General features: G+C 40.3%; 1 protein-coding gene across 9 annotated transcripts in view; it reads left to right on the top strand.

Moving 5' to 3' along the window:
* The window catches only part of TANC1 (tetratricopeptide repeat, ankyrin repeat and coiled-coil containing 1), a 60,161-nt gene extending 35,201 nt beyond the window's left edge, over positions 1-24,960 (top strand). For 6 of the 9 annotated variants that reach the window (XM_084209674.1, XM_084209671.1, XM_084209672.1 and 3 more), the window contains exons 7-26: positions 2,388-2,645; positions 3,226-3,345; positions 4,370-4,651; positions 5,490-5,644; positions 6,897-7,128; positions 8,123-8,289; positions 9,530-10,137; positions 11,503-11,611; positions 11,825-11,947; positions 12,655-12,891; positions 13,500-13,685; positions 15,541-15,619; positions 16,983-17,116; positions 17,856-17,979; positions 18,093-18,268; positions 19,295-19,427; positions 20,228-20,319; positions 20,758-20,904; positions 21,409-21,509; positions 22,371-24,960. In XM_084209674.1, coding sequence (XP_084065800.1) covers positions 2,388-2,645; positions 3,226-3,345; positions 4,370-4,651; positions 5,490-5,644; positions 6,897-7,128; positions 8,123-8,289; positions 9,530-10,137; positions 11,503-11,611; positions 11,825-11,947; positions 12,655-12,891; positions 13,500-13,685; positions 15,541-15,619; positions 16,983-17,116; positions 17,856-17,979; positions 18,093-18,268; positions 19,295-19,427; positions 20,228-20,319; positions 20,758-20,904; positions 21,409-21,509; positions 22,371-23,733 — 4,826 coding nt within the window. In that variant the 3' untranslated portion in view covers positions 23,734-24,960. The remainder of the gene's footprint in view (positions 1-2,387; positions 2,646-3,225; positions 3,346-4,369; positions 4,652-5,489; positions 5,645-6,896; positions 7,129-8,122; positions 8,290-9,529; positions 10,138-11,502; positions 11,612-11,824; positions 11,948-12,654; positions 12,892-13,499; positions 13,686-15,540; positions 15,620-16,982; positions 17,117-17,855; positions 17,980-18,092; positions 18,269-19,294; positions 19,428-20,227; positions 20,320-20,757; positions 20,905-21,408; positions 21,510-22,370) is intronic. The other 3 variants (XM_084209673.1, XM_084209679.1, XM_084209678.1) reach the window with 2 other exon arrangements.
* The last annotated feature ends 3 nt before the right edge of the window (positions 24,961-24,963 follow it).

The following is a 24,963-nucleotide window of genomic DNA, read 5'->3' as shown; positions in this document are numbered from 1 at the left end:
AAGAGTATGTCCATGATCTAAATAAGGTCAGAATGGCCTTTTGTTTGTTTAAAATAGTGTACTGGCATGGCAACATCATTGCTACATAACCTTGTAAATACCAGTGTTTTAAAGAAAATATTTTAGAACTGTCATAAAAGTTATTTATTGAACTACTGAAAAGGAAGGATGAGTGTATGAGTGCAAGAGCAGGGGGAACTTCCTGGTGGCTCCTTCAGTCAAGTACGTGTGGTTCATGGCTGCAGGACCGCGTGGAAATCATCCACCACTCCTCTGCAGAGCTGCCATTCATGTCTCAAATTCCAGAGGAATTGGAACATCCCCTGTCTCTTGGCTACACATGGCAGCACCCATTACATCTATAAAGGCATGAAACCAAGAAGGGAAAGAAAAGGCATCTTTCTGATAAGTGACCTGTGCTTTTGGCTTTTATATACAAGTATGTCTGTGCATTCAAATTTGTTATTCATACACCTGCATTTTAAATTATGTTTAGCAAGTGTATGTTTTCTAATGTCTTTGACAGAGTCAACCAGCCATGAAAATATCTTGCTCCTTTGTGCTACTTATGTGGGCCTCCTTTATATTTCTACTCCTGCAGTGTTTTCTGGACCAGCAGACTGATGGGAAATCAGTCTTTTCTCCCTTTTCCTCTTTTTTGCTTACAGTTCAGGTTTCCTTTAGTTCTCCAGTGTTTTGCTGCTGTAGCTGAATTCTTCTTTGCTTCTGTTGAAGTCGATGTCGTAGCAGTAAAGGCAGGTTTTAAACTTCAGCAAGGAGTGAAGCAGGAGAAAAGATTGGGCTGCTGGCCAAAATAAAAGCTTTGCTGGATCCTTGCTGCTGTGTCAGGATGGAAATGTTGAGCAGCCAGGTTTCCTGGAGCTGCACTTCCCTCCAAGAGGAATCAAGGTTTTAAAGATTTCGTACTTCAGGAGAAGCCAGAATTTTTTGACACAACAATAAAAAATTAAAAAAAAATTGTCATATGGAAGTGCAATCTAAGTGTGTTCAAAGATTAATGGGGTGCCTGGAAAGTTGGGTTTTTTCTTCTACTGCCTCTAAAAATGGTATGTCATATTATTGGTATTTCTTAGAGTATGAGCTGTTGAATTGAAGCATCCAGTCTTCTATTTCTTATGAATGTGAGCCTAAGCTGGAGGAATGCAGAGTTGTACAAGTACCTCACCATCCTGCAGCTTCACCATCCTGAAGCTTCAATGCAGCTGGTGTGGAAGAACAGTTGGTCCTTCCTTGACTGGACCAGGCTCAGCATTGCAGGAGCCGCCCCTGTGGTTCCATTTTGCTGGCAGTCCAGTATGCCAGAATGTTTTCATTTAGGAATGGGCCGGTTGAGTGTAGAATAGCCACAAATATGGCTTTAACTTTTAAATTGGTGGCCTGGGAAGGACCCAGAGTTCACACAGATATTATAGTTTGAACTGGTATTGATTTTTTTTAATGTTGTTTTTTTTTTTATCCTGATGCCCTTTCATCCTATTTTCTATTTTCCTCTGTTGCATTAAAGTGTTCAAAATGCATTGAGTGTTGGCTTAATCTTCAATAAATATTTGTTGTTCAGTTATTTTGTGAGAGTTTAATGTAAGTAGTTGAAAAAAATTTAAATTAAACAGAGTGGTTTCAGTATTAGTCGTACAAAAAAGTGTATATCTGCAATGTTCCTAATTAGGCAAGGGGGTTAGCATAGTTTTATCAAACATTATTCAAGTAGGTCTTCAGGAATATAAAGTCTTCACATTATTGCTGGAGGCCTTGATTAAATACAATCTCAAACAAGTACAGACTGATAACCCTCAGCTACCAAACTGGAACATTTGGATCCCACTGGATAATGCAGTTGGTGTTGTGTCTCATCCAGGGAGTCACTGCAGCAGCAGAAACTACTGCTCTGTACCACAGCTGCCTTTTAGCTGAGAGTCTCTTTAGGTCTGTGTTCCTTATTGCCTAGCATATGAAATTTTCATGGCAGAATGCCCCCTTTCCCCCCAGCCTTTATTTGGGCCTCTGATTTATACTGCAGCACTCCTTAAAAACATAAATCAATATGTTTAATAGAATCTGAAATTTTATTAATGTACTCTACTATTTACTTCTGTTTGTTCTTTTTGACAGTGAAATGTAGTAGGTGCTTAAGAAAGGAACAGTAAATAGCTTACTTGCTGGAAGGTTTTTATCAAGATTGGTTTGCTAGGTATATGAGTACAGGCTGATTGCCATTCTGATGTGATCATGTATTTTAGGTGAGACGAACCTCTGAACAACATTGAATTTTTGTCATTTATGTTTCACAATACCATTTGAGAATGAAAGTTCTTCTGTGTGTGCTAAATTCCTTTGACTTTACTTTGGTTTTTTTCCCTCTTTTTCAGCCACTATAACAAGTTCATCAGAAAATGATGATCGTAGTGGATCCAGCTTAGAATGGAGTAAAGATGGAAGTCTCAGAGCTGGAAAACACCAAGGCATCAGCCGTGATCGAAGAACAGATAATTGTTCACCAGTTGCAGAAGAGGAAGCCATTGGATCCTCAGAGAATTTGCCAAAAGAAGTACCAACAGGAGAGGGTCCCCTTGCTTACACTCAGAGTTCTGCCTCTTTAATAATGCCTCGTCCAAACTCCGTTGCAGGTAAAGTCCTGAGGTCAAAACCCAACGGTGTTCTTAATGATAGGACGTTTCTTTTGAATCTTTCTGTTGTTCGCATGGAAGTATCTCTATAGGATAAAAAAAAAAAAGCCTATGTTCTGAACTGAATAGATGAGCATTACCTCACTTGTTTAAAACTGAGGTCCAGAAGGCTCTTACCATGCTTTTTGCTAGGTATTGATTAGGGTAGGACTTTTGAAACACTTCAGAAGTCCATCAGTTATTCCAGGACACTGCCTGGTGATAGGTGGTATGTTAGCAGGTTACACCTGAACCTGCTCTAACACTTCTGACCTCACTGATGTGGTTGTTCCTACAGTAAAAAAGAAAACTCCATCAATGGGAGAACTGAGGGCCATTTAAACAGGGAAAAACCCAACTAAACCTTTAATCAACTTGATTGAAACTCATTTTGTAAATGTTGCAATGTGAGTTACTTTGTTGCCACTCTCTAGAAAAACTTCTCTGTAAGTAACATGCAGATGAAGGCCTGTAATAAATAATAATATTCTTTGTAACTTGTGTTGAAAGAATAATAAGCTTCAGTTCTTTAATGCTCTAGCAACAAGTTCAACCAAATTGGAAGATTTGAGTTATTTGGATGGACAAAGAAATACTCCATTACGAACTTCAATTCGCTTACCTTGGCACAACACCGCTGGCGGAAGAGTGCAGCAGGAAGGTAAAGGCAGAGATATTTACACCTGCATCTGTCTGGCACAGTCACACATTCCTTCAGCAGTTTGGAGCATAGGTGGGCTGTGAGCTTTGTGAACAGCCCTGTCCTACAGTGTTACTGTGGAGTGCTCCTGACAAGTCACTCTGCATGTCAGCCAACAAGATGCTTGCTTACACTTTTTCCTGCACTATGCTGTGGTTTAGAGATGGAATGTGTATGCATCTGTTACAACCAATAACAATTAAAGCAGAAAAATTTAACTGAACTCCTAGGAAAACTGATCCTGAGGATTGTACGTAGATACTATGCTGCTCTCTTCCATTTAGGGCTTTTCACAGACATAGATTAATGCTAAAACAGAAGTTGTGTAACATTGCATTTGGCTAATGAATCTTTAGAGCATATTATTGGTGAATATTATTATTCCTGTAAATTTTAATGTATTTTATGCAATCATACCCAAATTCTTTCCTAAGTCATCAAGTGTTTCCCAAATGTATATATCAAAATAATCAAGGTGTAACTATTGTTCCTGTGACTTGAAAAGTACAGAAGAACAAGCTAATAATTTTTTTTTATTACTTTAAAGGTTTTTTTTAAACAGAAAAATTGTTATTCTCCATATCTTTTTCTGTTTCTCTGTAAATGTCTTTACAGATTTGAAGACCTAACACTGTGATGCTCAGCACATAGTTCACTCTAAACTGAAAAATTGTGCTTCCCCTTTTGTAGAATTATTGATGCATTATTAAGGAAACGTTTTGGATTCTACAACTCGAGTTCAGTTTTTAAAAAAATAGATTGTACCTGTAGCTTCTTTCCTCTACAATTTAATTAATGCAAAAATCAGGAGATGACCTGTACTGAGGCAATCAGATTTTATTGCTTTCCTGGTGAAAGCACTAGAATATCTGATTATGACTGATAGTAACAAGGCTTCTAAATGATGTTACCTTCTGAAACCGTGCTGTTTGATTGCATGTCAAGTTTCTTCTGGTAAACTTTCGTCCCTGACCCATCTTTTCAGCTCGTTTCATCCCCTATAAGCCTCAGGACATTTTGCTGAAGCCGCTGTTGTTTGAGGTGCCAAGCATAACCACAGACTCAGTGTTTGTTGGAAGAGAATGGCTGTTTCACACCATTGAAGAAAAACTGCAGAATCCTGACCCAGCAGAGAGCAGGGGAGCAGTCATTACTGGAAATGTGGGATTTGGGAAGACTGCAGTCATTTCACGGCTGGTGGCACTCAGCTGCCATGGAAGTCGAATGAGACAAATAGCCTCCAACAGCCCAAGTTCATCTCCTAAAAGTATGTTCTTTTTCTGGGTAATGGTCTGGGTTAATGTGCTGACATCAGGCGTCACATGCTTGCTTTTTTGGCTTAAGGTAGTCAGGCCTCATCAAGTCTTTAGCAAGCACGTTTTTCATCCAATGAGCAAAGGAAGGAGTTAAACTTTTGTGTTCTGACAAATACCTTCAAAGTGACATAATGTGGGCTCACCCCATCAGAGAGGTGGTATAACACAGGCAGTGTGCAGGATCTTTTCTTCTTGTCAGGCAGCTTTGTCTCTCAAGAGTTTGGAAAGGGAGCAGTGAGTGTTTTTCTCACTGTGTATCCATTGTGTATGCTTTCTGTAGAATTTTTGTAGAGGTGAGAATAAAGCTGTGGAGAAACCCCTTCTGTTTTCTACTGGGATCCATAGCATTCTGTCACCAGACCAGTCCAGTGCCTACATTAACTGGAAGGATGGTGAGGCTGTCATTACTGCTGTTTCCCTGCCTGACACTTCAAATGTTATTATTACTAATAATAACAATGATAAATTTCCCGAGAGTTCAGTCATATAATAACTACTGTTTTAAATGAGGCATTCTATGTGTGATTTTCTGAAGGAAACTCTTCACATCAGCATGGCTTTTCTTTCAGTAATTCTGTAGTTTTGATCTAAAAGTCAGTTGAGTTGTTTTAAAATAGTAAAGTTGCAAATATGTGCCTGTATTTATCAGACTAGTTGCAGGCTTCTTTTGTAATGGTGTAGCCCAGTTTCAATTTTTACTCTAGCAGTAAGATAATCTGTGGTGTTTTCCTGGAAAGCAATCTCCTGTTAGCAAATTTGGTTTCTCTTGTATTTGTGTCCTTTTACAAGCAGGTGGTGACTCCTGTCAGGAGATTCCCTTAAGTCAGTTAGCCCCGTGTGCCCCTGTGTCAGGTGACACCAATACGATGAAGACACTGACCTGTCCTGGTACTCCTGAATACAAAACTCAAACGGGGGATTCTGTGAGGCGCCTTGCTTCAAAGGTGAGTTTTCACTTCCTAAGAGATGTTCAGTGTGCTAGAACCCTCTAACCTGGGGATCAGTTTGCTTTGCAGAGCCCCCAGGAGGCTGCAGTGCTGGGAGAGGGGCAGCACCTCGGCACCTCTGATGATGGCTCTGTTTGGCTGGTGCAATCAGCTGCCTGCCTCTTGTACTTGTCAGGTGATCACCTGAATCCTGCCTTGTCTTAGAAAGAGTTACCTTAACAATTTCTCATCAATTTCGTGTGGGTGTGAGAGGTTGGGATCCTTTCCTTGCCAAAGGGGCTGTATGTTTTCTGCAGAGAGCTGCTCACTGTACCTTCAAAAAGCAAAATTTGGGGTGGGGGGAGGCAGGGAAGATAAAATGTTTAGTTCTTGTATAACCCATCCATATACTATGATACAGGTTGAGTCTGAATGTAGTTTTATTTTTCATCCTCTGAAAACCTAAAGTCATTTTTGTATTAGATTAATATGTTAGGTATTTTATTTTTTGCCTAAGTAGTAAAATTAATGAGTGTCTGAATTGCATATTTTATATGAATAATTGTAGGGAAAACATGAGATCTTTAACATTTGCAGTCTTTAAAGTGATACATACTCGTTTGAAGCAGTGTTGTGAAAACTACTGAAGTGCAGGATTTTTATTCACTGTGAGCACCATGGAGCACCATGTTTTCTTTGCGGTTTGTTTTGGGGGTTTTTTACCCCAAAGAAATATGGGTTACAACCTTGTTTATTTTTAAGTAATACACAGCTTTGAAATACTCAGAATAAAGCCAGTTGTATTTCTCCATTTGCTTATGTAAGCATGTCTTTAATAGCTCTCTGTAATTTACTTTTGCCTGATGATCAGATTAGTCCTTAGGTCGTTACAGCGTGGGACATGGTGTTGTTAAATTACATCTTCTACTATGTTACCTAGTCAGACCCTCAGTTTACTTTAATGCTCAGTTAATCAGCTGCTTACTCACTGCATCCAAATGCCATGAGCTCAAATTATGTTTTCCTACCAGAATCTGACACTTTGATTTCTTTTCCTCTCTGCATGTCCTGCAAGGTCAAAAACCTATTTCATTGCCTTCCTCCTTGTGTTTGACCCAGACTGTCAGAGGCTGTTACAGTGTGGGATCTTAACACTGAAAACGATTTTGCAGTTGAGAGAGAAGTTTAAAAACACTTTACCATAACTGCACTATCTAGTAACCAGCCAAAATTCTGACAGAGTAATGTTTTTTACTTTGTAATTTTGCAGGTTGTTGCTTATCATTACTGCCAGGCTGATAACACATACACGTGTCTCGTCCCCGAGTTCGTGCACAGCGTGGCAGCTTTGCTTTGCCGCTCACATCAGTTAACAGCATACAGAGATCTCCTCATCAGGGAACCTCACCTGCAGAGCATGCTCAGCCTGAGGTCTTGTGTCCAGGATCCAGCAGCAGCTTTTAAAAGGGGAGTGTTGGAACCACTTTCAAACCTCAGGAGAGGTACGTTAAGCAGGAAGTGACTTGGAAATGGAATCTAAACTGCATAAGTATTAGAGAAAAGTATTAAAAATAAATAAAGCAGAATATTCGTGAACAAAGGAATTCCTTAATTGTGCTAGTTGTAACAATGTTGCAATTGTGCTAGTTACAACAATATTTGTAACCATAATAGATGGATTTGAAACAGATGATTCATGTTTAAATTAAAATCTGTGAAACTTATTAAAGGTCACAGAAACTTTATATTTACTTTTTTTGCTAGAAAACGGGAAGACAATTATTAGCTTGAAGTTAAAACTGCCAAATTCACATTAAAGGATTTTGTTTTGTCGCATACTTTTATAATTTTCTGGGCCTAAAAATCTGCAAAATGGATGTAGGTTTTGCTTGCTTTTAAAATGGATGTGGCAGTTTTCCAAAAACCACAGAATCTCCTAAGGTGAAAAATACCCTCCAGGATCATCAATCCACCCCAACAATCCCACCCTGGGCATCCCTGGGAGTGGTGTCCAAACGGTCCTGGAGCTCTGGCAGCTTTGACCTTTCCCTGGGGAGCCTTGGCAGTGCCCAGCACCCTCTGAGGGAAGAACCTTTCCTGATATCCACCCACCCTGACACAGCTGCAGCTGTTCCCTCCAGTATGGTGTGTAAAAGAAAGCATGTAGCAACGTGATTTTTATATTTAATAAAGCCCTAACAAGCTCCCCTTGAAAACAGCTGCTTCCCAGTGTATGCCAGCTTGAGCAGATACCTGATCTGTGGCAGAATGGGGGCTTTGCCTACATATGAACAGAGTATATAATTCCTGTTAAAACTGTTTTTAGTCTTCTAAAGTTGGTTTTAATCTCCTAAATAATGCTTAAATGACATAAGATGTACTGGTGTGCATAAAGATACATTTTTGTTTCTTGACATAAGGAATTTAAGGATAAAGGTGTGTCACTTTAAGGGAGAATGTGTTTTTATCCTTTCCTTTTTTATTCTCAAATTTCAGAGCAGAAGATTCCTGAGGAAGACTACATAATTTTGGTAGATGGTTTAAATGATGCTGAATTTCATAAACCTGATTATGGTGACACAATTTCTTCATTTATCACAAGTATAATCTATAAGTTTCCTCCCTGGCTGAAGCTCATTGTGACTGTAAGAACTAATTTCCAGGTAAAAACACCTTTTAATGCTTTTCTTACTCTCAAAGACCAAATGATCACAGCTGCGTTATTATGAAAAATACTGGGTTTAGAGGAGCTCAAAGTCTCTTGGATTTTTTCGTTCTTTCCTCTGTTTCATGTTTTTTTGCAGCGGACAGATACAATATTGGAGGCCTTTTCCATTGTGAATCCCTTTATTGCAGCTGTCAGTAGAGTTGCTAATATAAGAAATTATGAAATTGGAGTCTGTTCCCTTGTACCTCAGGAGTGCAGTGTTAAGGTGCAGCTGTGCTTCAGTACAGTCTCTGAGAGTTTGTTTATTCTCTGCCTTCTTGCCACTAGCACTCTGAGTGTTTAACTGGCTGAAGAGTTTATTCCTCAACTAAATTTTTGGGTTTAAAAAGGGATTTCTGTAGCAGAGACTATTCCCTCTCCAGAGACTGGAGAAGTGTGTCTTTTCTTAAAATATATCACCAGTCTGAAAGTGCAGCTTTTTGAAATCCGTTTAATTACATAATTAAACGGATTGTGTTGTGTTTTGTGTTGTGAAGGCTGGGAGATGTTTGCTAAACCTTTCTAATATATAACTCTATGTAAGAAGTTTTTGGCTCAAGTTAGAAGTTGCAGAAATGTTTCTTTTAAATGAAAGTCTTTTGGATCTTTATTTACATAAACATTAAAGTATTCTGTGTAACAGAAGCATGAAAGTGTGTTCAGGTTAAGGTGCTGAAATGTCTGTACTTGGTACTTGTACCTTCAGGCGCGTGCGGCTGGGGATGTGTGCATAGCACCTTTCTGGTACATTGTTACTGGAAGGTGAAATGATAAGGGGAGTCTTTTCTCTCTTGTAATTTGTGATACCTCCTAATCAAACATTCCTGCCTAATAGATCGATCATTCATTTTCACTGGCCTGTCTTAGGGTCCAGTTCTAGTAACTGTTTTCCATTTCCTTGACTTTGAAGTGGTAATTTCTCATCCCCTTCAATTGTTGAGTTTGGTCAGTGAAATATTTGAGACCTTGCTATGAAAAATGATAAAATGTAAAAATACTGTTCTACCTCTTATGAGGAGGCAGTATTTGCAAAACCATCTCAGGGTTACTGAATTCCTTTTTCATCTGGTACTCACTACAGAAGGAAAATGTAGCCAAGATGCATCATTGAATTCTCACTATAGTATTCTCTGGAATACTATAAAATCTTTGATTTGCTTTTTTTTTTCTGTTTTTCTCCCCTCTCTCCCTCACAGGATGTGATAAGTTCACTGCCATTTATCGCAATATCCCTGGATAATTTTCCAGACAACAAAGGAATTCATGATGATTTGAATGCTTATATTCAGTACAGAATTAATAACAGTCAGGAAATTATAAACAACATGTCTTTAAATGGAAAAGCTGATGCAGCTACAATTGGGAAAGTGAGTAACCACCTGATCATGCGAAGCCTGGGATCTTATCTCTATTTGAAACTCACTTTGGATCTTTTCCAAAAAGGTCATTTAGTAATCAAAAGTGCAAGCTACAAGGTTGTTCCTGTGTCTCTGTCAGAGCTGTACTTACTGCAGTGCAATATGAAGTTCATGACAAACTCTGCTTTTGAGCGAGCTCAGCCCATATTGAATGTGGCATTGGCATCCCTGCATCCCATGACAGATGACCAGATTTTCCAGGCTATTAATGCAGGACAAATAAACAGTGAACAACAGTGGGAAGACTTCAGCCAGAGGATGGAAGCCCTTTCGTGTTTTCTGATCAAGAGACGTGACAAAACACGCATGTTCTGCCATCCTTCCTTCAGGGAATGGCTTGTCTGGAGAGCAGAAGGTGAAAATACTGACTTCTTGTGTGAGCCAAGGTAAATTAAAACTGCAGTAATTATGTTCAAATAACCAAAATTAGGTTTTTTATATTTGATTGCAACAGTTGGTGAGAAGAGTGATGTTGAAATACAAGCGCACCTAATGTTTTCCAAAATGAAATCTACAAAATCTTTTATGTATTTTGAGGTAATGTGACTTGAGATTCAAAGTTTACAATGCATAATTGACTGTATGGAAGTCAGAAGTTTGCATCTGACTTTGCTACCTTCATGGAGAAATTAAGAGTGCTATATTGTTATTAACACAGCAGAATTGTTTAGAATCCTGTGCAACAGCACCTTGTCTATGTAATGTAGAATGCAGGAATAGAAGGAACAGATCATTTGTGCTTTTTTAAATGTAAAAATAATGACACATTTTGTGCTGTAAATATATCCTGCTGGCATTGTTCTAGTTTGTTCCAGCTCACTTTCTGTAACTTTGAGAGCCAGAGTTGGTTGAGTTTGAGACAGTGGCTGTTACTGTTTGTCATGTTCACACAGTTGGCTCCCCTTCTCCCCCCCTTTTTTTTTTTTCCCCATGTTCCTTGGGGTTTACATCTTTTGGGTTTTACAAAAGAATAAATAATGCTGACATTTAAAATTATTACCAGCCCAAGACTTGTCTGAGCTTTCAAGTGGCTGTAACAGAACCAGTTCTGTAGGTGGGACTGGGGACTTGCAGCCTGTGGACCCCTGGTCTCACCACACTGGGAACTCCCAGTGCTTGCCCCAGCAGCAGTGGGAGCTGCCTGGGCCCAGCTAAAGCTTCTGATTATGGAGAGTTCTGTTCAGAAATGTCTGAAGGTGGGGTGAGAAGTCACTTCCCACAACTTCCTCCCTCAGATGAAGAGTCCAGCTAGCCTATGGCTAATTGCCCAGTTCCAGTGTATAGTCTGATTAACAAACAGTATATGATAACCTTGTTTTCTCAGGGTTGTGCTGCTCTCACTGTTTCCTAGAACATTGATCACCACTAATGTAGGTGCAGAACTACTAAATACATGTTTTCACTCAAATTTCACCAGCATTCAGATCTTGTGCTTCTAAAAGGATTGTCTTCTTTCTGACATGCCTGCAGTTCCTGGCTCTGAAAATGCAAAAGGGAGCATTATGTAAACCACTTCACAGTTGACACAGGCCCCCTGTGAGGGGACAGCACAGAAATAAATACCATGAGTGTTTCATCTTCAAAATTTGCCGTTTTTCATTTTGCATTATTTCGTTATGGAAAGAATTTTGTTTAGATATGATGGTATGTTTCAGTAGTCTGACAAAGTTGAACTGTTATATCAGGCATAAAGATATGTATTTACTGAAATACAGTTATAAAAGTGGTTCTCTCTTAATCCCTTTTATTAGGAATGGACATGCTCTACTGGCTTTCATGTTTTCTCGACAGGAGGGAAAGTTAAACCGCCAACAAACTATGGAACTTGGCCATCATATACTTAAAGCTCATATTTTCAAGGTAAAGCTTGCAGCTTAGTAGGCTTTGTGACCTATTCATATGAACGCATCGTAGAGGTTCTCTTCTGACTTGCTTGAATAATTTGTTGGGAGCTTATGCAAAATATTTGGTAGTGCTATCAATCCAGATTTTATTTCTTTTGATACTGAGTTGTAAATTAAAATAGGATTTCTAATTCTATAGAGAGATTTTTTGTTATATCATTTCTGTTAGGGTCTCAGTAAAAGGACTGGAATTTCTTCCAGTCATCTCCAAGCCTTGTGGATTGGTTATAGTACTGATGGATTGTCTACAGCCCTGGCTTCTCTAAGAAACATCTACACACCCAACGTGAAGGTAAGAACAATCAGCAGGGCTGTACAGCCAGTGCTTTGTCTGGCACTGGGCAGGGAAAGGCTGAAGCCAGTGTAACCCTTCAGCAGTAAAGCACCTGGATCTGAACTCCTTTGTGACAAGCTTTTATGTACTTTTGTAAGCTGTTGCTAAAGTTCAACTCAGCTCAGTGCTCTTCGCTTCTATGGGAAAGTGTCAGTTGTTAAAGGGGAAAATACTGTGAGAGGTAGGGATTTAAAACACCACAGCTTTGCACTGTTACTTGAATTCCCAGATGATGGATAGCAAAATCCAAGTCAGTCAGTTGGAATTTGAGCCAACTGCTAAGGCTTTTAACTGGAAGTTTGTGTGTACATAAACACACGTCTGCATGCTCTGGCCATTTTTTTTGAGATTTTCTTTTGATCCAACCTGGTTCTCTTAATGAAGGTAGTTGCAGAGTAGCAGCAAGTCACATATGCAATTGTGATGAGAGTAATGAGTTTCAGGGGAGAGACAAGTCTTCTCTTGAGAGTGCAGTGCTCAGTAATACAATAATATATTTACTAAGAGAAGATTTTAAACTGGTATATTGCTATTTATGTGTTAAAGTTGATGTCTGCCAATAAAATCTGCATCAAAATTAGGGCGTAACAAATGAGTACCTGATCAAGATATCAAATTCAGACAAATCTGAGGAAAAAAATTGTTTTGTTTAAATGAAATTTTAGGTGAGTCGGCTGCTGATTTTGGCAGGAGCAAATGTGAATTACAGAACCGAAGTACTGAATAATGCTCCAGTGCTGTGTGTTCAGTCACACCTTGGACATGAAGAAGTGGTCACTCTTTTACTTGAGTTTGGAGCTGCTATTGATGGAACTTCAGAAAACGGGATGACAGCCCTTAGTTATGCAGCCGCTGCAGGTCACATGAACATCGTGACACTGCTTTGCAGAAAAGGTGCAAAGGTAAGCTGGTACACAGATTGCCAAGCCTGCAGCCAGAAGAGCCTTGCAAAGGCCTAAAAAAGCTGTTATTGATTACTTAAGTGTATAATTATCAAGCATAGGCCTGAGGGGCAAGTCCAGACTTCAGTGAAGCATTTTGCACACGCTGCTGGTCACAGCCCTCTGGCAGAGCTGTTTGGCCAGTGTTGGGTGCCCCTCGCTGTGTTCATGGCCATTTGTCATCAGTTTGTCAGTGGCTGTTACTGAAAGACTGTTGGGGCCCTCTAAAGTCGAGGTCAAGGGCATCCCCAGCTCTCCTCACCCACCCTTTGGTCCCCTCAGAGCTGCTGGCTGTCCAGCAGGCTAAGCACAATCTCCCCTTGGAAGCCCGTGCTGACTGGTCCTGCTCACCTTGTCCTTCCTGTGTTCGGCACTGCTCTCCGGGATTAGTTTTTCCATCACCTTCCCAGCTGCTCAGGTGAGGCTGTTGGGCCTGTAATTCCCCAGATGTTCCCCTGTGTCCTGGAAGTCAGGAGTGAGAGCTGCTCTCTCATAGTGCCCTGAAGCATCTCCTCTCCACAGCTTTTCACTGCATCTTTTAACCTCAGATGTTCCATTTTCCCCTTCAGGCTGACCTTGCAGACAAGAAGGGCCAATGTGCTTTGGTCCACAGTGCACTGAGAGGGCACTGTGGAATCCTGGAGTTCTTGCTTGGCCTGGTTTGGGTGGCTCCCTCCCGAGAACAGGATTCACTGAGGAAGCGCCAGGCACTGCAACAAGCTCTCACAGCAGCTGCCAGCATGGGGCACTGCCAGGTGGGTTGGGAATACAGGTACTCCCAGATCTGTTTGAAACCGTCAGAACTGTACAACAGTGTTTGCAGCTATTTTTAAAAGAGGCTTGGAAAGAATTGTTGACACTTCTGATATTTATTGTAGTATGTATTAGCAGCTGGTTTAAATGCTCTAGCTGAGTATCTGATAATACAGTTTGCTTAAGGATTTGTTTATATGTAATTTTCTGTCTACTTTCTCCTCCCTGTCCTTGGAAATAGTCCTAAATCTCTAGTGGTGGTGATGATTTTCTGTATCACTGATCCAAATATGTTTCTACTTCAGGTTGAATTTTTTCTTCCAAATTTTCATTGCATGCAATCACACAGGCTTCAGTTTTTAGCTTGATGCACATGCCAACTTACAGACTTCAGCTCAGTGTCACTTTAGACAGAAATTTGGGAAGGAACACTAAAAATAAACACATATGAAGTACTTAAAATGTTTTAGATATTTAGGTAATTCAGGAATGTCTTCTGTTCATTGGTAAAATAAACTGTAAACTGTTACTTGATGGAAAAGTAATGGGTAAGTAAAGATACTTGAATGAAGATCAACTATACAAGGGGACTTAGTTATGTAGTAAGGGATGTACCAAAATGGAAACAAAATCTCTTCAATAAAGCTGTTTCAATATTCACTTCTTTTAAATCTAGTTTTAAGTTGCTATAAGATAAAGAGTCTGATCTCTGAAGTTGTTTAGATGATCCAAGTATAGAAATATCTATGTGCAGTTAATTTATTATATGGTATATAAGCCATTGCTGTCTTACAATATAAACTTGAGGATTCTGAACTATGGTTAACTTGGATGAATTGATAATTCCTTTACTCCCATGAAAATTCTTGTTTGCTGTCCACTGATTAAATTAAAACAGTCAACTCCTGAATATCAACAAAAGAGATCACATTAATCATAAATACATACCTGAAAAATGTCCATCTTTCCCAATTTTTTAAGACATTAAGAAACTGTATTTCTAGCTGGAAAGATGATCTATGTGTTTTCTGAATTTTAATAAATTATGTCCTAGTATTTTGAATCCTAGGATTTTCCATACATTGTATACAACAGTTTTCAGACAGCCTGAAAACACAGATCCTTTCTCCTTTCCTGCCTTTGTTTTTTCCTTTTTGTTAGTATGATTCTCCTCCCTCATCTGTTGACTGCAGTCTCAGTGACCATGTACCCAATTAGAAAATCTATTTAAAACTGTCATGCGAAAAAATTTTCATTTAATGATCTTTTAGCAGGTGGTTTTAAAACACAGATTTCCTTAATATTGTAGAAAGACAGCAAAACTTAATTTGAAGCTTATTTCAGCTTTAAAAATTACCATTTATTGACATGTGCTTAGACCATTCTGGGAAGAAATTTAGGAAAACAGGTAAGCTATAAGCAATGTAGAAGGAAAAACCTAGGTATCACCATTTTACAAAATGTATGCAAATATTCCCAGTTTTGCTCTCTTGTTTTAGATGATCTGGAATTTCTTCACTGAACTGGGAGGCTTTATTTTTGCCATTGTTTATTTTGATTATCCTGTTCTATATAGGCCACATGGGAACCCATTAAATCATAGTCATGCCACACAACAAATTCACAGAAGAGCACTGGGCTTTTTTTAAACTGTTTTCAATAACATTCACTTGTCTTAAAGTCATTCTAAAGTCCTACTGAATTTGTTTTGAGTAATACTGATTTTCTTTTCTATTGATTATATGCATTGAGAGAGAAGCACTCTCACTTGTTTTACATCTTTCTCTCCCTTGTATCATATGAGTGACAACTGATGCTCTTGTGGCTCAGCACATCTCTGCTCACTGTTTTTGGCAGGTGGTTCGCTACATCTTGACAGTTGAAAAAGACCATGACATGGACATCAATGACACTGATGTCTTGTGGGGAGAAACAGGTATTTCCCTTCTTGTGTGTTTCATAATTAGCATTGGTAATTTAAGAATAGAGAGGTTATAATCTTACTTTTTAAATTTAATTCTCCATAATAAAAATAATGGAAAATACCAGTTTTAAGAATAAAATGCAGTTTATAAGTATGGTTTTAACTTACTGAATCTATGCACCTCCAGTATCGAAGAACTATTTAATATTAAAATTACTGTAAATTACTGACTTTTAACTAAATGAAAAATTGTGGAAATACAGTGCTTAAGTTTTGTGTGGAATTTTATGGGATTCTCTGAGAACCTTTGTTTAAATAGCATTAGTTTTCAGGAAATGCTGGGCCACAGCCTCATTTGTTCTGATTAGGCAGTGGAAGGAGAGACCTGCCTTTGGACATCTGGGAAAGGCCAAACGTAGTTTTTAAGGCAGACTGTGATGCCTGCACTGCCTGGTGTGCCTTGTGAGTGGCATCTCCATTCCAAAGAAACGGCCAAGGGTGGGGGAGCAGCACTGGGATGATGGGCAGTGGCCTCTCACATCCTAGAGAAGCAGATGTGCTTTGTTCCTACATGTGTACAAAACCCTTGTTGCAAATCCAGTGAATTCCAAAAGCCATGTATCTGTTTCTAAATTAATTTTGTTCTTCCATATTTCCTGTCAGTGTTTTTTATTGAAATCCTTGCATAATACATTGGGAATCTTCACTCACTGAGGAAGTGAACTCCCTAAAAGGGGGATTTTTGAACAAGATTTGACTCTTTTGCTTGTAATATTGATATGCATAACAGTTACTTTCCAGTTGTTCAGCTCTAAACAGTTGTTATAACTGTTACACAGTGCAGTTTCATCAACTGAGGAGGGAATGGGTAAAAAAAAAAAAAAACAGACTACTTCTTCCTGTAGTGGTTGTAATTTCCTTTACTTTCAGCATTCATTGGAATTAAAAAAAAAATCTATTTGACTACATTTGAAAATGATAAAAATGTGTAACAGGAAATTCACTATTTGACTCACTTCTTAGAAGAAAATGGAAGTTAGTAGGCTTTAGAAGCTGGAGGAGGAAGTCCTTTGCTGATTCTTGCATAAGTCACACATTAACTAATCTTTTAGTACTTGTTGGCATGACTGGAGAGGCTTCAACACAAACAACAAAATTTAAATTTAAGTTCTGTTTAAAACACATAATGAACAGAATAGAAGAGGGGGAAAAAATTATGATGGGGAAAGTATTTTCTTCTTTTGTTCTTTTCAGCTTTCAGTAAGTGTCACAGTGAAAAGCTGAAAGAATGGGGATTCACTAACACTCACATATTGTGCATGTGTCCAAAGCCAAATAAGCCAAGAGCTGATGTTGATGCAAATGCTTTCTCTAGCCCTGACAGCTGCTGCAGGAAGAGGAAAACTGGAAGTGTGCAGGGTACTCCTGGGGCACGGAGCGGCCGTGACCAGAGCCAGCCGGAGAGGCGTGCCCCCGCTCTTCTGCGCTGTCCGGCAGGGCCACTGGCAGGTCTGGCACAGCTTGGGGGTCCTTTGGGAGGTGGTCCCTGAGTTCTCCTATCTCTAGTTTTGAAAATATTTAGTGTCAATTTTCTAATGCATGTTTACATCTGCTTCAGAGGGATGTGCTCAGAAGCTTCACTTCCAAACCCTTTGTATCCCTGGAAATAACTTAAAAAGCACTTGTGACACATGTGGCATCACATCAGTCTTAGTTATAATATACCTGAAAAATAACGTGGGTTTAAAATATTTTATTTCCTAGACCAAGATCAGAGGTGATTTCAGATCTCTTGTACTGCTGCTGTGCAGAGAGAAAACCTTGGATTCAGAAGCCTACCTCATGCTGGCCTCTCCTGTCAGGAGAAGGCCTTGAACTGCAGTCAGGGCTTGAGCTACAAGAACTTCTCAGTGGTTGCCATAAATACCACCTTAGTCCTCTTTGTTAAAAGCTCATGATATTATGGCTGAAATCTCAATCTGCCAATTTAATAAAATCATAGAGTTGGTAAGGTTGGAAAAGCCCTCCAAGACCATCAAGGCCAGTTGTTCCCCAGGACTGCCAAGGCCACCAGTAACCTATGTCCTGATGTGGCTTTTAAATCCTTTCAGGGATGAGGCAGGTGGGAATTCCACCCCTGCCCCTGTGCTAGGGCTTGACAGCATTTTCTAAGAAATTCTCCTAATATCCAATCTAAACCCCCTCTGGTGCAGGGAATGTGTTTTTAAATTGATATTTTCTGTTTCAGATTGCTAAACTTCTAGTGGAGCATGGGGCTGATGTGAATTTAAGTGATAAGCAAGGCCGGACACCACTGATGGTGGCTTCTTGTGAAGGACATCTGAGCACTGTGGAATTTCTCCTTTCTGAAGGTAGAAAATAAATAGCAGATTACAGCTGCACCAGGGATTGCATCTGGGTGAGTTAAGGAATTTTTCCATTTAAACAGAGAATCTTCACAACAAAGTTAATATTAATTTTACAGGTGCAACTGTTTCATCTCTGGACAAGGAAGGACTGACAGCTCTGAGCTGGGCATGTCTGAAAGGCCACAAGGAAGTAGTTCGGTATTTAGTAGAGAAAGGTGCAGCAACTGATCAGACAGACAAAAATGGACGAACACCCCTAGACTTGGCAGCTTTTTATGGGGATGCTGATATTGTAAGTATAACAAAGCATAACATTCAAGAAAAAGTTACAAAAATTTAGAATTTAGAAAAAGTATTGCCTACCAAAATAGGAAATTTGGGGAAGTAGCCCAGAGGGTTACACTGCTCTCATCTTGACTGCAGTGAAAATGTTTGCTCAGGAAAGCATTTTCTAGATAGGTAGAAGCCCAGAATTACGCTGCACACCCACAGAGGTCCCTTCTGAGGGTCCTGGTCAGTTGGTGCCTTTGTAGAGGAAATACCCCAAGAAGAGGTGTAAGAAGAAGAAGGGCACACTCAGGTCTGCATGCACTGTGGACAGATCCAGGAGGTCAGCAAGGAACTAGACAGAACAGCACACGCAGCCTCTCACACTCACTCACATCTGTGTTTCTGCAGCTCGCATACACAAGGTCTGTTTCAGGTACTGCTGTGGCATGTAACTCGCCTTTGTCTGAATTAACTTGAAAGTTTAAGTAAGTCCTCAGGTTCCGTAGTGGCTTTGGTAGTTTTCAGACACTGTGTGTGTTTTTGCCCGTGACACTGGGTACTGGAGACTCTTCTGGAGAATGAGGGGTGTCCAGGCTCCTTCCTGTCCATGCATTTGCTGTAGGTCATTGTCCTGGAGTGGTGCCAGCTCCCGTTTCCCTGCCTAGACTGGTCCCTTCAGTAGGTGTGTGCTCAGCTGAGGCTGAGCCCAGGCTGGGTTAGGGCAATGCCAGTAAAGAGGTCCTTGTGCAGGCCCGTGGCTGTGGGTCATGGGGCTTGTCCATGGGCAGGACTGTTGGTGCCTCTTCCCTTACAAGATCACTGCTGATGGCACTTGAGCAAGTAATGGTTATGGGAAAGGATTGATGCTTCCCTCCAGCTTGCCTGTGCTGTGGTGCCTTCGGTGGGTTTTAGATGGCTGTACTGTATGTACTCAGCAGCATATGCTCAGTGTGTTTCAAAGAAGAGTACATAGTACCTTAAATATTTCCTTGGTCTGCCTTTCCTACCAAAAGCCACGCTTCAAAGCATGTTTCATTTCTTCTCCCAGGTGCAGTATTTGGTGGAGAAAGGAGCAATGATTGAGCACATGGACCACAGTGGCATGAGGCCACTGGACAGAGCGATTGGCTGCCGCAATACCTCAGTTGTGGTCATGCTGCTGAGAAAGGGAGCTAAGCTGGGTTAGTGAAACTGCCCTGTACCGTGACAAACAACTGGGTTCTGCTGTGCCAGAATTAGTTATTTCTGTAAAGTAGATGAAATAAAGCACCAGATTTTTGGAGGCTGTCTGGTTTGCAGATGCCCGCCCAAGAGAAACAATCTCCTTTAAAGGTAGACACACAAGACTCACTTTAGAAGTGAGGAAATGCAAGCACTTTTATTATGCTCCTGGTGAGGTCTGGAGGAGTCACTGTATATGGTTACTCTGCCATAATATATTGCCTTAAGACAAGAAAATGCTGATTGTGCTATTACTGATACATAATTGTAGCACTATTAATGATTTAGATTAGGAAGTTTCACTTTTAAATAACATTCTTCTAATAAACTATAGAACTGTGTATTTTTGCAAAGGGTAGGCCAAAGAAATGTAAGTTATGTATTGCCAGTAGGCAAGTACATGATGCAGTTGTGTATGTGATAATTACTGAATATTTAGTACATTTGAATCACTATTTCATATTATTTGGGTAGTAAGTGTGATCAAATACAGGTTCTTACTTAGGCCTGAATTTAATTGTGACTTCTGTACATTGCTTCACATGGGTGAAATGTATCAGACCATTTAATACCTAGCTGCTGTCCAGGTGGCGGCATAGATGCATTTTAAATGTGTACACCCTAATTATGATGATAATATTAATACTGGTTCCATGTAGGTGGAATATATACTGAAGTAGGACCAGGCTTTCTACTGTGATAGACAGCAGAAACACACTTTCTTCCCTTTTGTCAGAGAGCCTTAAATTTTAACTTGCAGGAAATGCAGCGTGGGCAATGGCCACCTCCAAACCTGATATTCTCCTGATTCTTCTGCAGAAACTGATGGAAGAAGGAAATACACTCTATAAAGTAGGTAGATTTTTCTTTTTTTCTGGCAGCAGAACATTTGACTTCTGTGTGAAGGTAGACTGAATGCCTTTATGCCTCCTTTTCAGTTATATAATCATATATATTACTACTCTGTTTAAAACAGAGCAGTAATATATCAGATCATATGATTTTTTTTTTCTGGTACTAGTAGTACATATTAGTGCAAATATTATCCTTGTCAAATACCATTAAACATTTGAGTTCAGAAAGGGACACAAACTCTGATTAACATGCAGGATGTCACTGTGCTCTTCTGACAGTGCAGTTCATACTGTGTATATTTATTAGAAAATCTGTCTCTGTGTTTTCTACTTGAAGGGCATCTCTTGGTAGATGTCAAATATAAATATGCTTTTTGGCAACAGTATTGCAATATTAAAAATTTGTGAAAAACTAATTGTTCCCTAAAATTTGCAGAAAGGCAAGATGAGGGAAGCAGCACAGCGCTATCAGTATGCATTGAGGAAGTTCCCAAGGGAAGGGTTTGGTGAGGAAATGAAAGCCTTCACTGAGCTGAGAGTTTCATTATACCTGAACTTGTCACGATGTCGCCGCAAAACAAATGTAAGCTCTTGCTGTTAGTCTGCTGCCTCTCTGGCATTGGGAATCTGAGACTTAAATCCTACTGCATTACTGGGTTGTATGTGGACATCTATCTGCACTATTTTAGAATCCTTTTCACTATATCCTGATCTTGGGCTTTATCGTGTCAGTAAATGGGTGGCTTATAAGATAAGGGTATGTTGTTGTGGGGGTTCTATTACAGCTGGTCTTACATCATGCAGTTATTGTGGTGATAAACTACTGGATCATTGCAGTACTTTTTAAAGACTGAATGGAAAACACTGTTAATGGAAAACACTGAATGGAAAACTTTGTTATCAACCAGCACAACCAGGTGCCATGGCTGTGCCTGTGTGTGCTTTGAGCAAGTACCTGCTCTTGCAGACTGGGGCAGGAGCCTCGGCCACGTGTGCTGGCAGCGCTCCTGGAGCCAGAGCATGACCCGCAGCTGGCAGCTCGCTTTGACTGGCGCTGTGTGATGAGCGTGTTTGATTCCTTTATTAGGATTTTGGAATGGCTGAAGAGTTTGCTACCAAAGCCTTGGATCTGAAGCCTAAGTGTTATGAAGCCTATTATGCCAGAGCAAGAGCTAAGAGGAACAGCAGGTACTGCAGAGATTTTTTTTTTTAACTTGCCATTTTTAATAACTTGTTCTTTTCTGCTAGTTGCATTTCAAATTTGCAAAGAAAAATTATTTTTTAGTGCACTTTACATCTGTACTAGGTCTCTCTTATCAGATAAAGCCAACCACATCCAAATACTGATACTAAATACTCTGTAAGTACTTATGAGGCAGTCCAGAAAGTAACAAATTCATTTGAAGAGGGATTATTTTAAATGTAACAGTGAATAGGTCTGCTGCTCCACATGACTCAGCAGAATGTGACCAGCAGTGTGCCACCCAATTCCAGCACTTCATTATTTATTGCCAAGCTTACAGTTTATTACTGGCTGCTTTCATAGGAAAGAATATGATGAATTGTTAGCAGCTGAAGACAAAAATAAGGGTAGAGAGGAGGAACTATCTCTTTAGGTTGAAAGAATAACAAACTATAGTGGTATAGTTGAAGTACAGGAAGAGGTGCCTTTTTGATTCACCATGTCTTTTCTAAACATCAGTAAATGGTCATGAAGCAGAGTTCAGCAGGTTCCCTAATCTGGAGGTAACTGTGGAAGAGCTTGTGAGACAAACTGTCAGTTCCTGGTGTTCCCAGCAGAGTTCTCCTGCCTGCCTGCATGGGGTATCAGGATATTTTAGGGAAGCATTCAGGGTTGGGTCTAGCACTTCCACCCTAGTTAAGAATTTCCTGAGGTGGAGAATTTCCAGTTCTAATTTGTCACCCCCTGCAGCAGGAAGCAACAAATCAGGACATTTCGCTAAAAGGGTGGAGGTGTATTAGTAGTAGGCAATGCTGAGACACAGATTTGCCCCAGTTTTCATTGTTTACTTATTTCTTCCTAAACAGAAAACTACTTGCTGCTCTCTCTGACTTACGGGAAGCCACTCAGATATGCCCCAGCAATCAGGAGATAAAACGTCTCTTGGCTCGGGTGGAAGAGGAGTGCAAACAGTTCCAGAGAACACAGCAACAGAAGCATCAATCTCCACAGCTACTTGAACAAACCAGCAATTCTGATAATGAGGAGGAAGGAATTGTATCAGGTGTGAACGATAATTTTAATCTGCGAGACAGGGAAGATGACCTGCCACATCCCAGTGAATCTGTTTCTCCTCCACAAAGGCTTCAATGTTCCTCAGCTGCTTCATTATTTAGCAGGACCCTTCAAGAAGGTGTTCAGAAAGCTCAGTGTGCGTCCCGTCAAAGCAGAACAAGCAACAATTACCTGAGAGAGCCAGGCTTGATTATGCAGCCAACAAAGCAGGCACAGATTGTAAAAACAAATCAGCATCTGAACTCCATCCAGCCTGGATCTAAACCAGGAAGCAGTCAATGTAGCACCAAGCCACAATCATCTTTGCAGCATCTTCCCCACAGTCCCTTGCCCATCCGGCACTGTGGAAGTCAACAGCTGGATGGGACAAGCATATTGTTATCTGGAAGCATTTCCACAGATCCCACTGCTGAACTGCACAATGAGAAGTTTGTGTCCAGCCAGTGTTCAGATCCACAGCATCATGAGACTCTCTCTTCTCGTTCTTTTGCTAGTAAATCTAAACCTGGTGACATATCAACAGCTTCTGCTCCAGTGAATTTCAGTGACTCAAGGCAGCAAAGCCCTGTACCCAGTGGTGGCTCTTCTGGCTCTCCATGCAGTAGTGTGATTCTTGCCAGCTCATCAAGCAGCTTCACTTCAGCCAGCAGTTTGTCAGGCGGTGTTAAGGGGCTGGGCCCCGATGTTCGACTCAAGGACACCCACATCAGTCAAGCTCAGGGCACTGAGCACCGACCTCGCAATACCCCGTTTATGGGAATCATGGACAAGACTGCAAGGTTTCAGCAGCAAAACACACAATCTAGTCGCACTTGGCACTCTCAGGCACCAGATGGATTATCCACAAGCGTTGCTTCTGCAGGCATTCAGCCCTCCAACTTGGAGCAGTTCTCAGTTAAACACTACTCAGCTAAGGGATCCTCTACAGGTGCTGCCCTGGGAGATGGCAGCCAGAGCAGCATAAAAACAAAAGAACGTGAGGAGCCCACGTGCCAAATCCCTCCCCACTGTACAGACAGCAGATCATCCAACCAAGGTTCTCATTTATACCCTGATGCTGTAGCCAAACTGCCATCCCACAGCACTCAGGACAGCCACCTCAGTCATGTCACCATGGCAAAACCAAAGCGATCATTCATTGAATCAAATGTATAAATACTGTTCTTTCTGTACATTGACAGGGTAGACTGGGCTCGCAGCATCACAGGGTCTGACTGCTCTACAAAAACACTGACTGCCTCGGCATGGCTGGGTCCCAGGGAGCAGTCTTTAATGGGATACAACCACTTCCAACTGTTCCTACCATCACAGGGCAGTGACAGTAACTGGAATAACAAATTAGTGTAGAAAGACTTAATTAGGTTGGCCTAGGAGCTCAAGCAGAGAAATCCTTCCCATCACGTTACCATTAAATAAGCGTTTCCTTTCACAGATGGCTTCAGTCTTGGCTTTTGGTTCTCTTGCATCTAACACATAGTACTCCTGCCTCTCAAATGCTTACATGCTGATGTCTCACAGCAGCGCTGAGGGCGATAATCTGCTGCAGAATACTCAGATCTGTACATGCATGCATTTTTTTCAAATCAAATTATTTTATCACTTTTCTAGTGGGATCTAATTTGGGTTGCATGATGTACATTTAGGAAGCATAAATAATTTGTGTATGAGTAAACTATAAGCAGCCATGCTTTGATATGTAAATAAAACTATTTTTAGTAAATAGAAGAAATTAAATAAAATGAGTGACATTTGCATGTGCAGTGGGAGGCTTTGACCATATTGGTTATTGCACTGAAGAACACACTATTATGGCCTATTAACAATAATCGCACTTTATATAGGGTATCTAATCACCTTTGGGTGCTATCTTAAGCAAAATGATTTATTGTTTATTTGTGAAAAGGTACAACAACTAAATACTTAGTAAATGTTTGTATGGGTAACCCAAGAAAGGGATGGAGTGAATGTGAAAGTTTGAGGAACAGCGTATGTGCAGCTGCATGACAGGATGAAGTTGAGACGTTGGTTTTTTAAGGAAATGAGGATTTTTATTAGCAAGAACATACTGAAACTGAACTGCCGCAGTGACATTCCTATGAGTGCAATTCAGTTGGAGTGCTCAGCTTTATATTCTTCCCATCATGCTTGATTACAGTGTTCTGTGTACATTATAAACAGTTGTACCCAGCTCTACACATCCTTTTGCAGTTTGTATCATTACACTTTAGCTTATTTATTGTTAACTGTTTCTTTGATATTTTGTACAAGTCCTATATTAGTCTTGTCCTGTAGTTCTATTTTTGCACAGCTACTGTACTCTTTCCATACAAAATAAAGATTATTAATAATACCGGTGGGATGAGATGAAGTCCCTGATGGTTACAG

This window comes from Fringilla coelebs, assembly GCF_963513975.1.
Source record: "Fringilla coelebs genome assembly, chromosome: 7".
Lineage (NCBI taxonomy): Eukaryota > Metazoa > Chordata > Aves > Passeriformes > Fringillidae > Fringilla > Fringilla coelebs.
The sequence above is the reverse complement of the archived record's forward strand: the minus strand, read 5'-3'. Positions and strand labels throughout refer to the sequence as shown.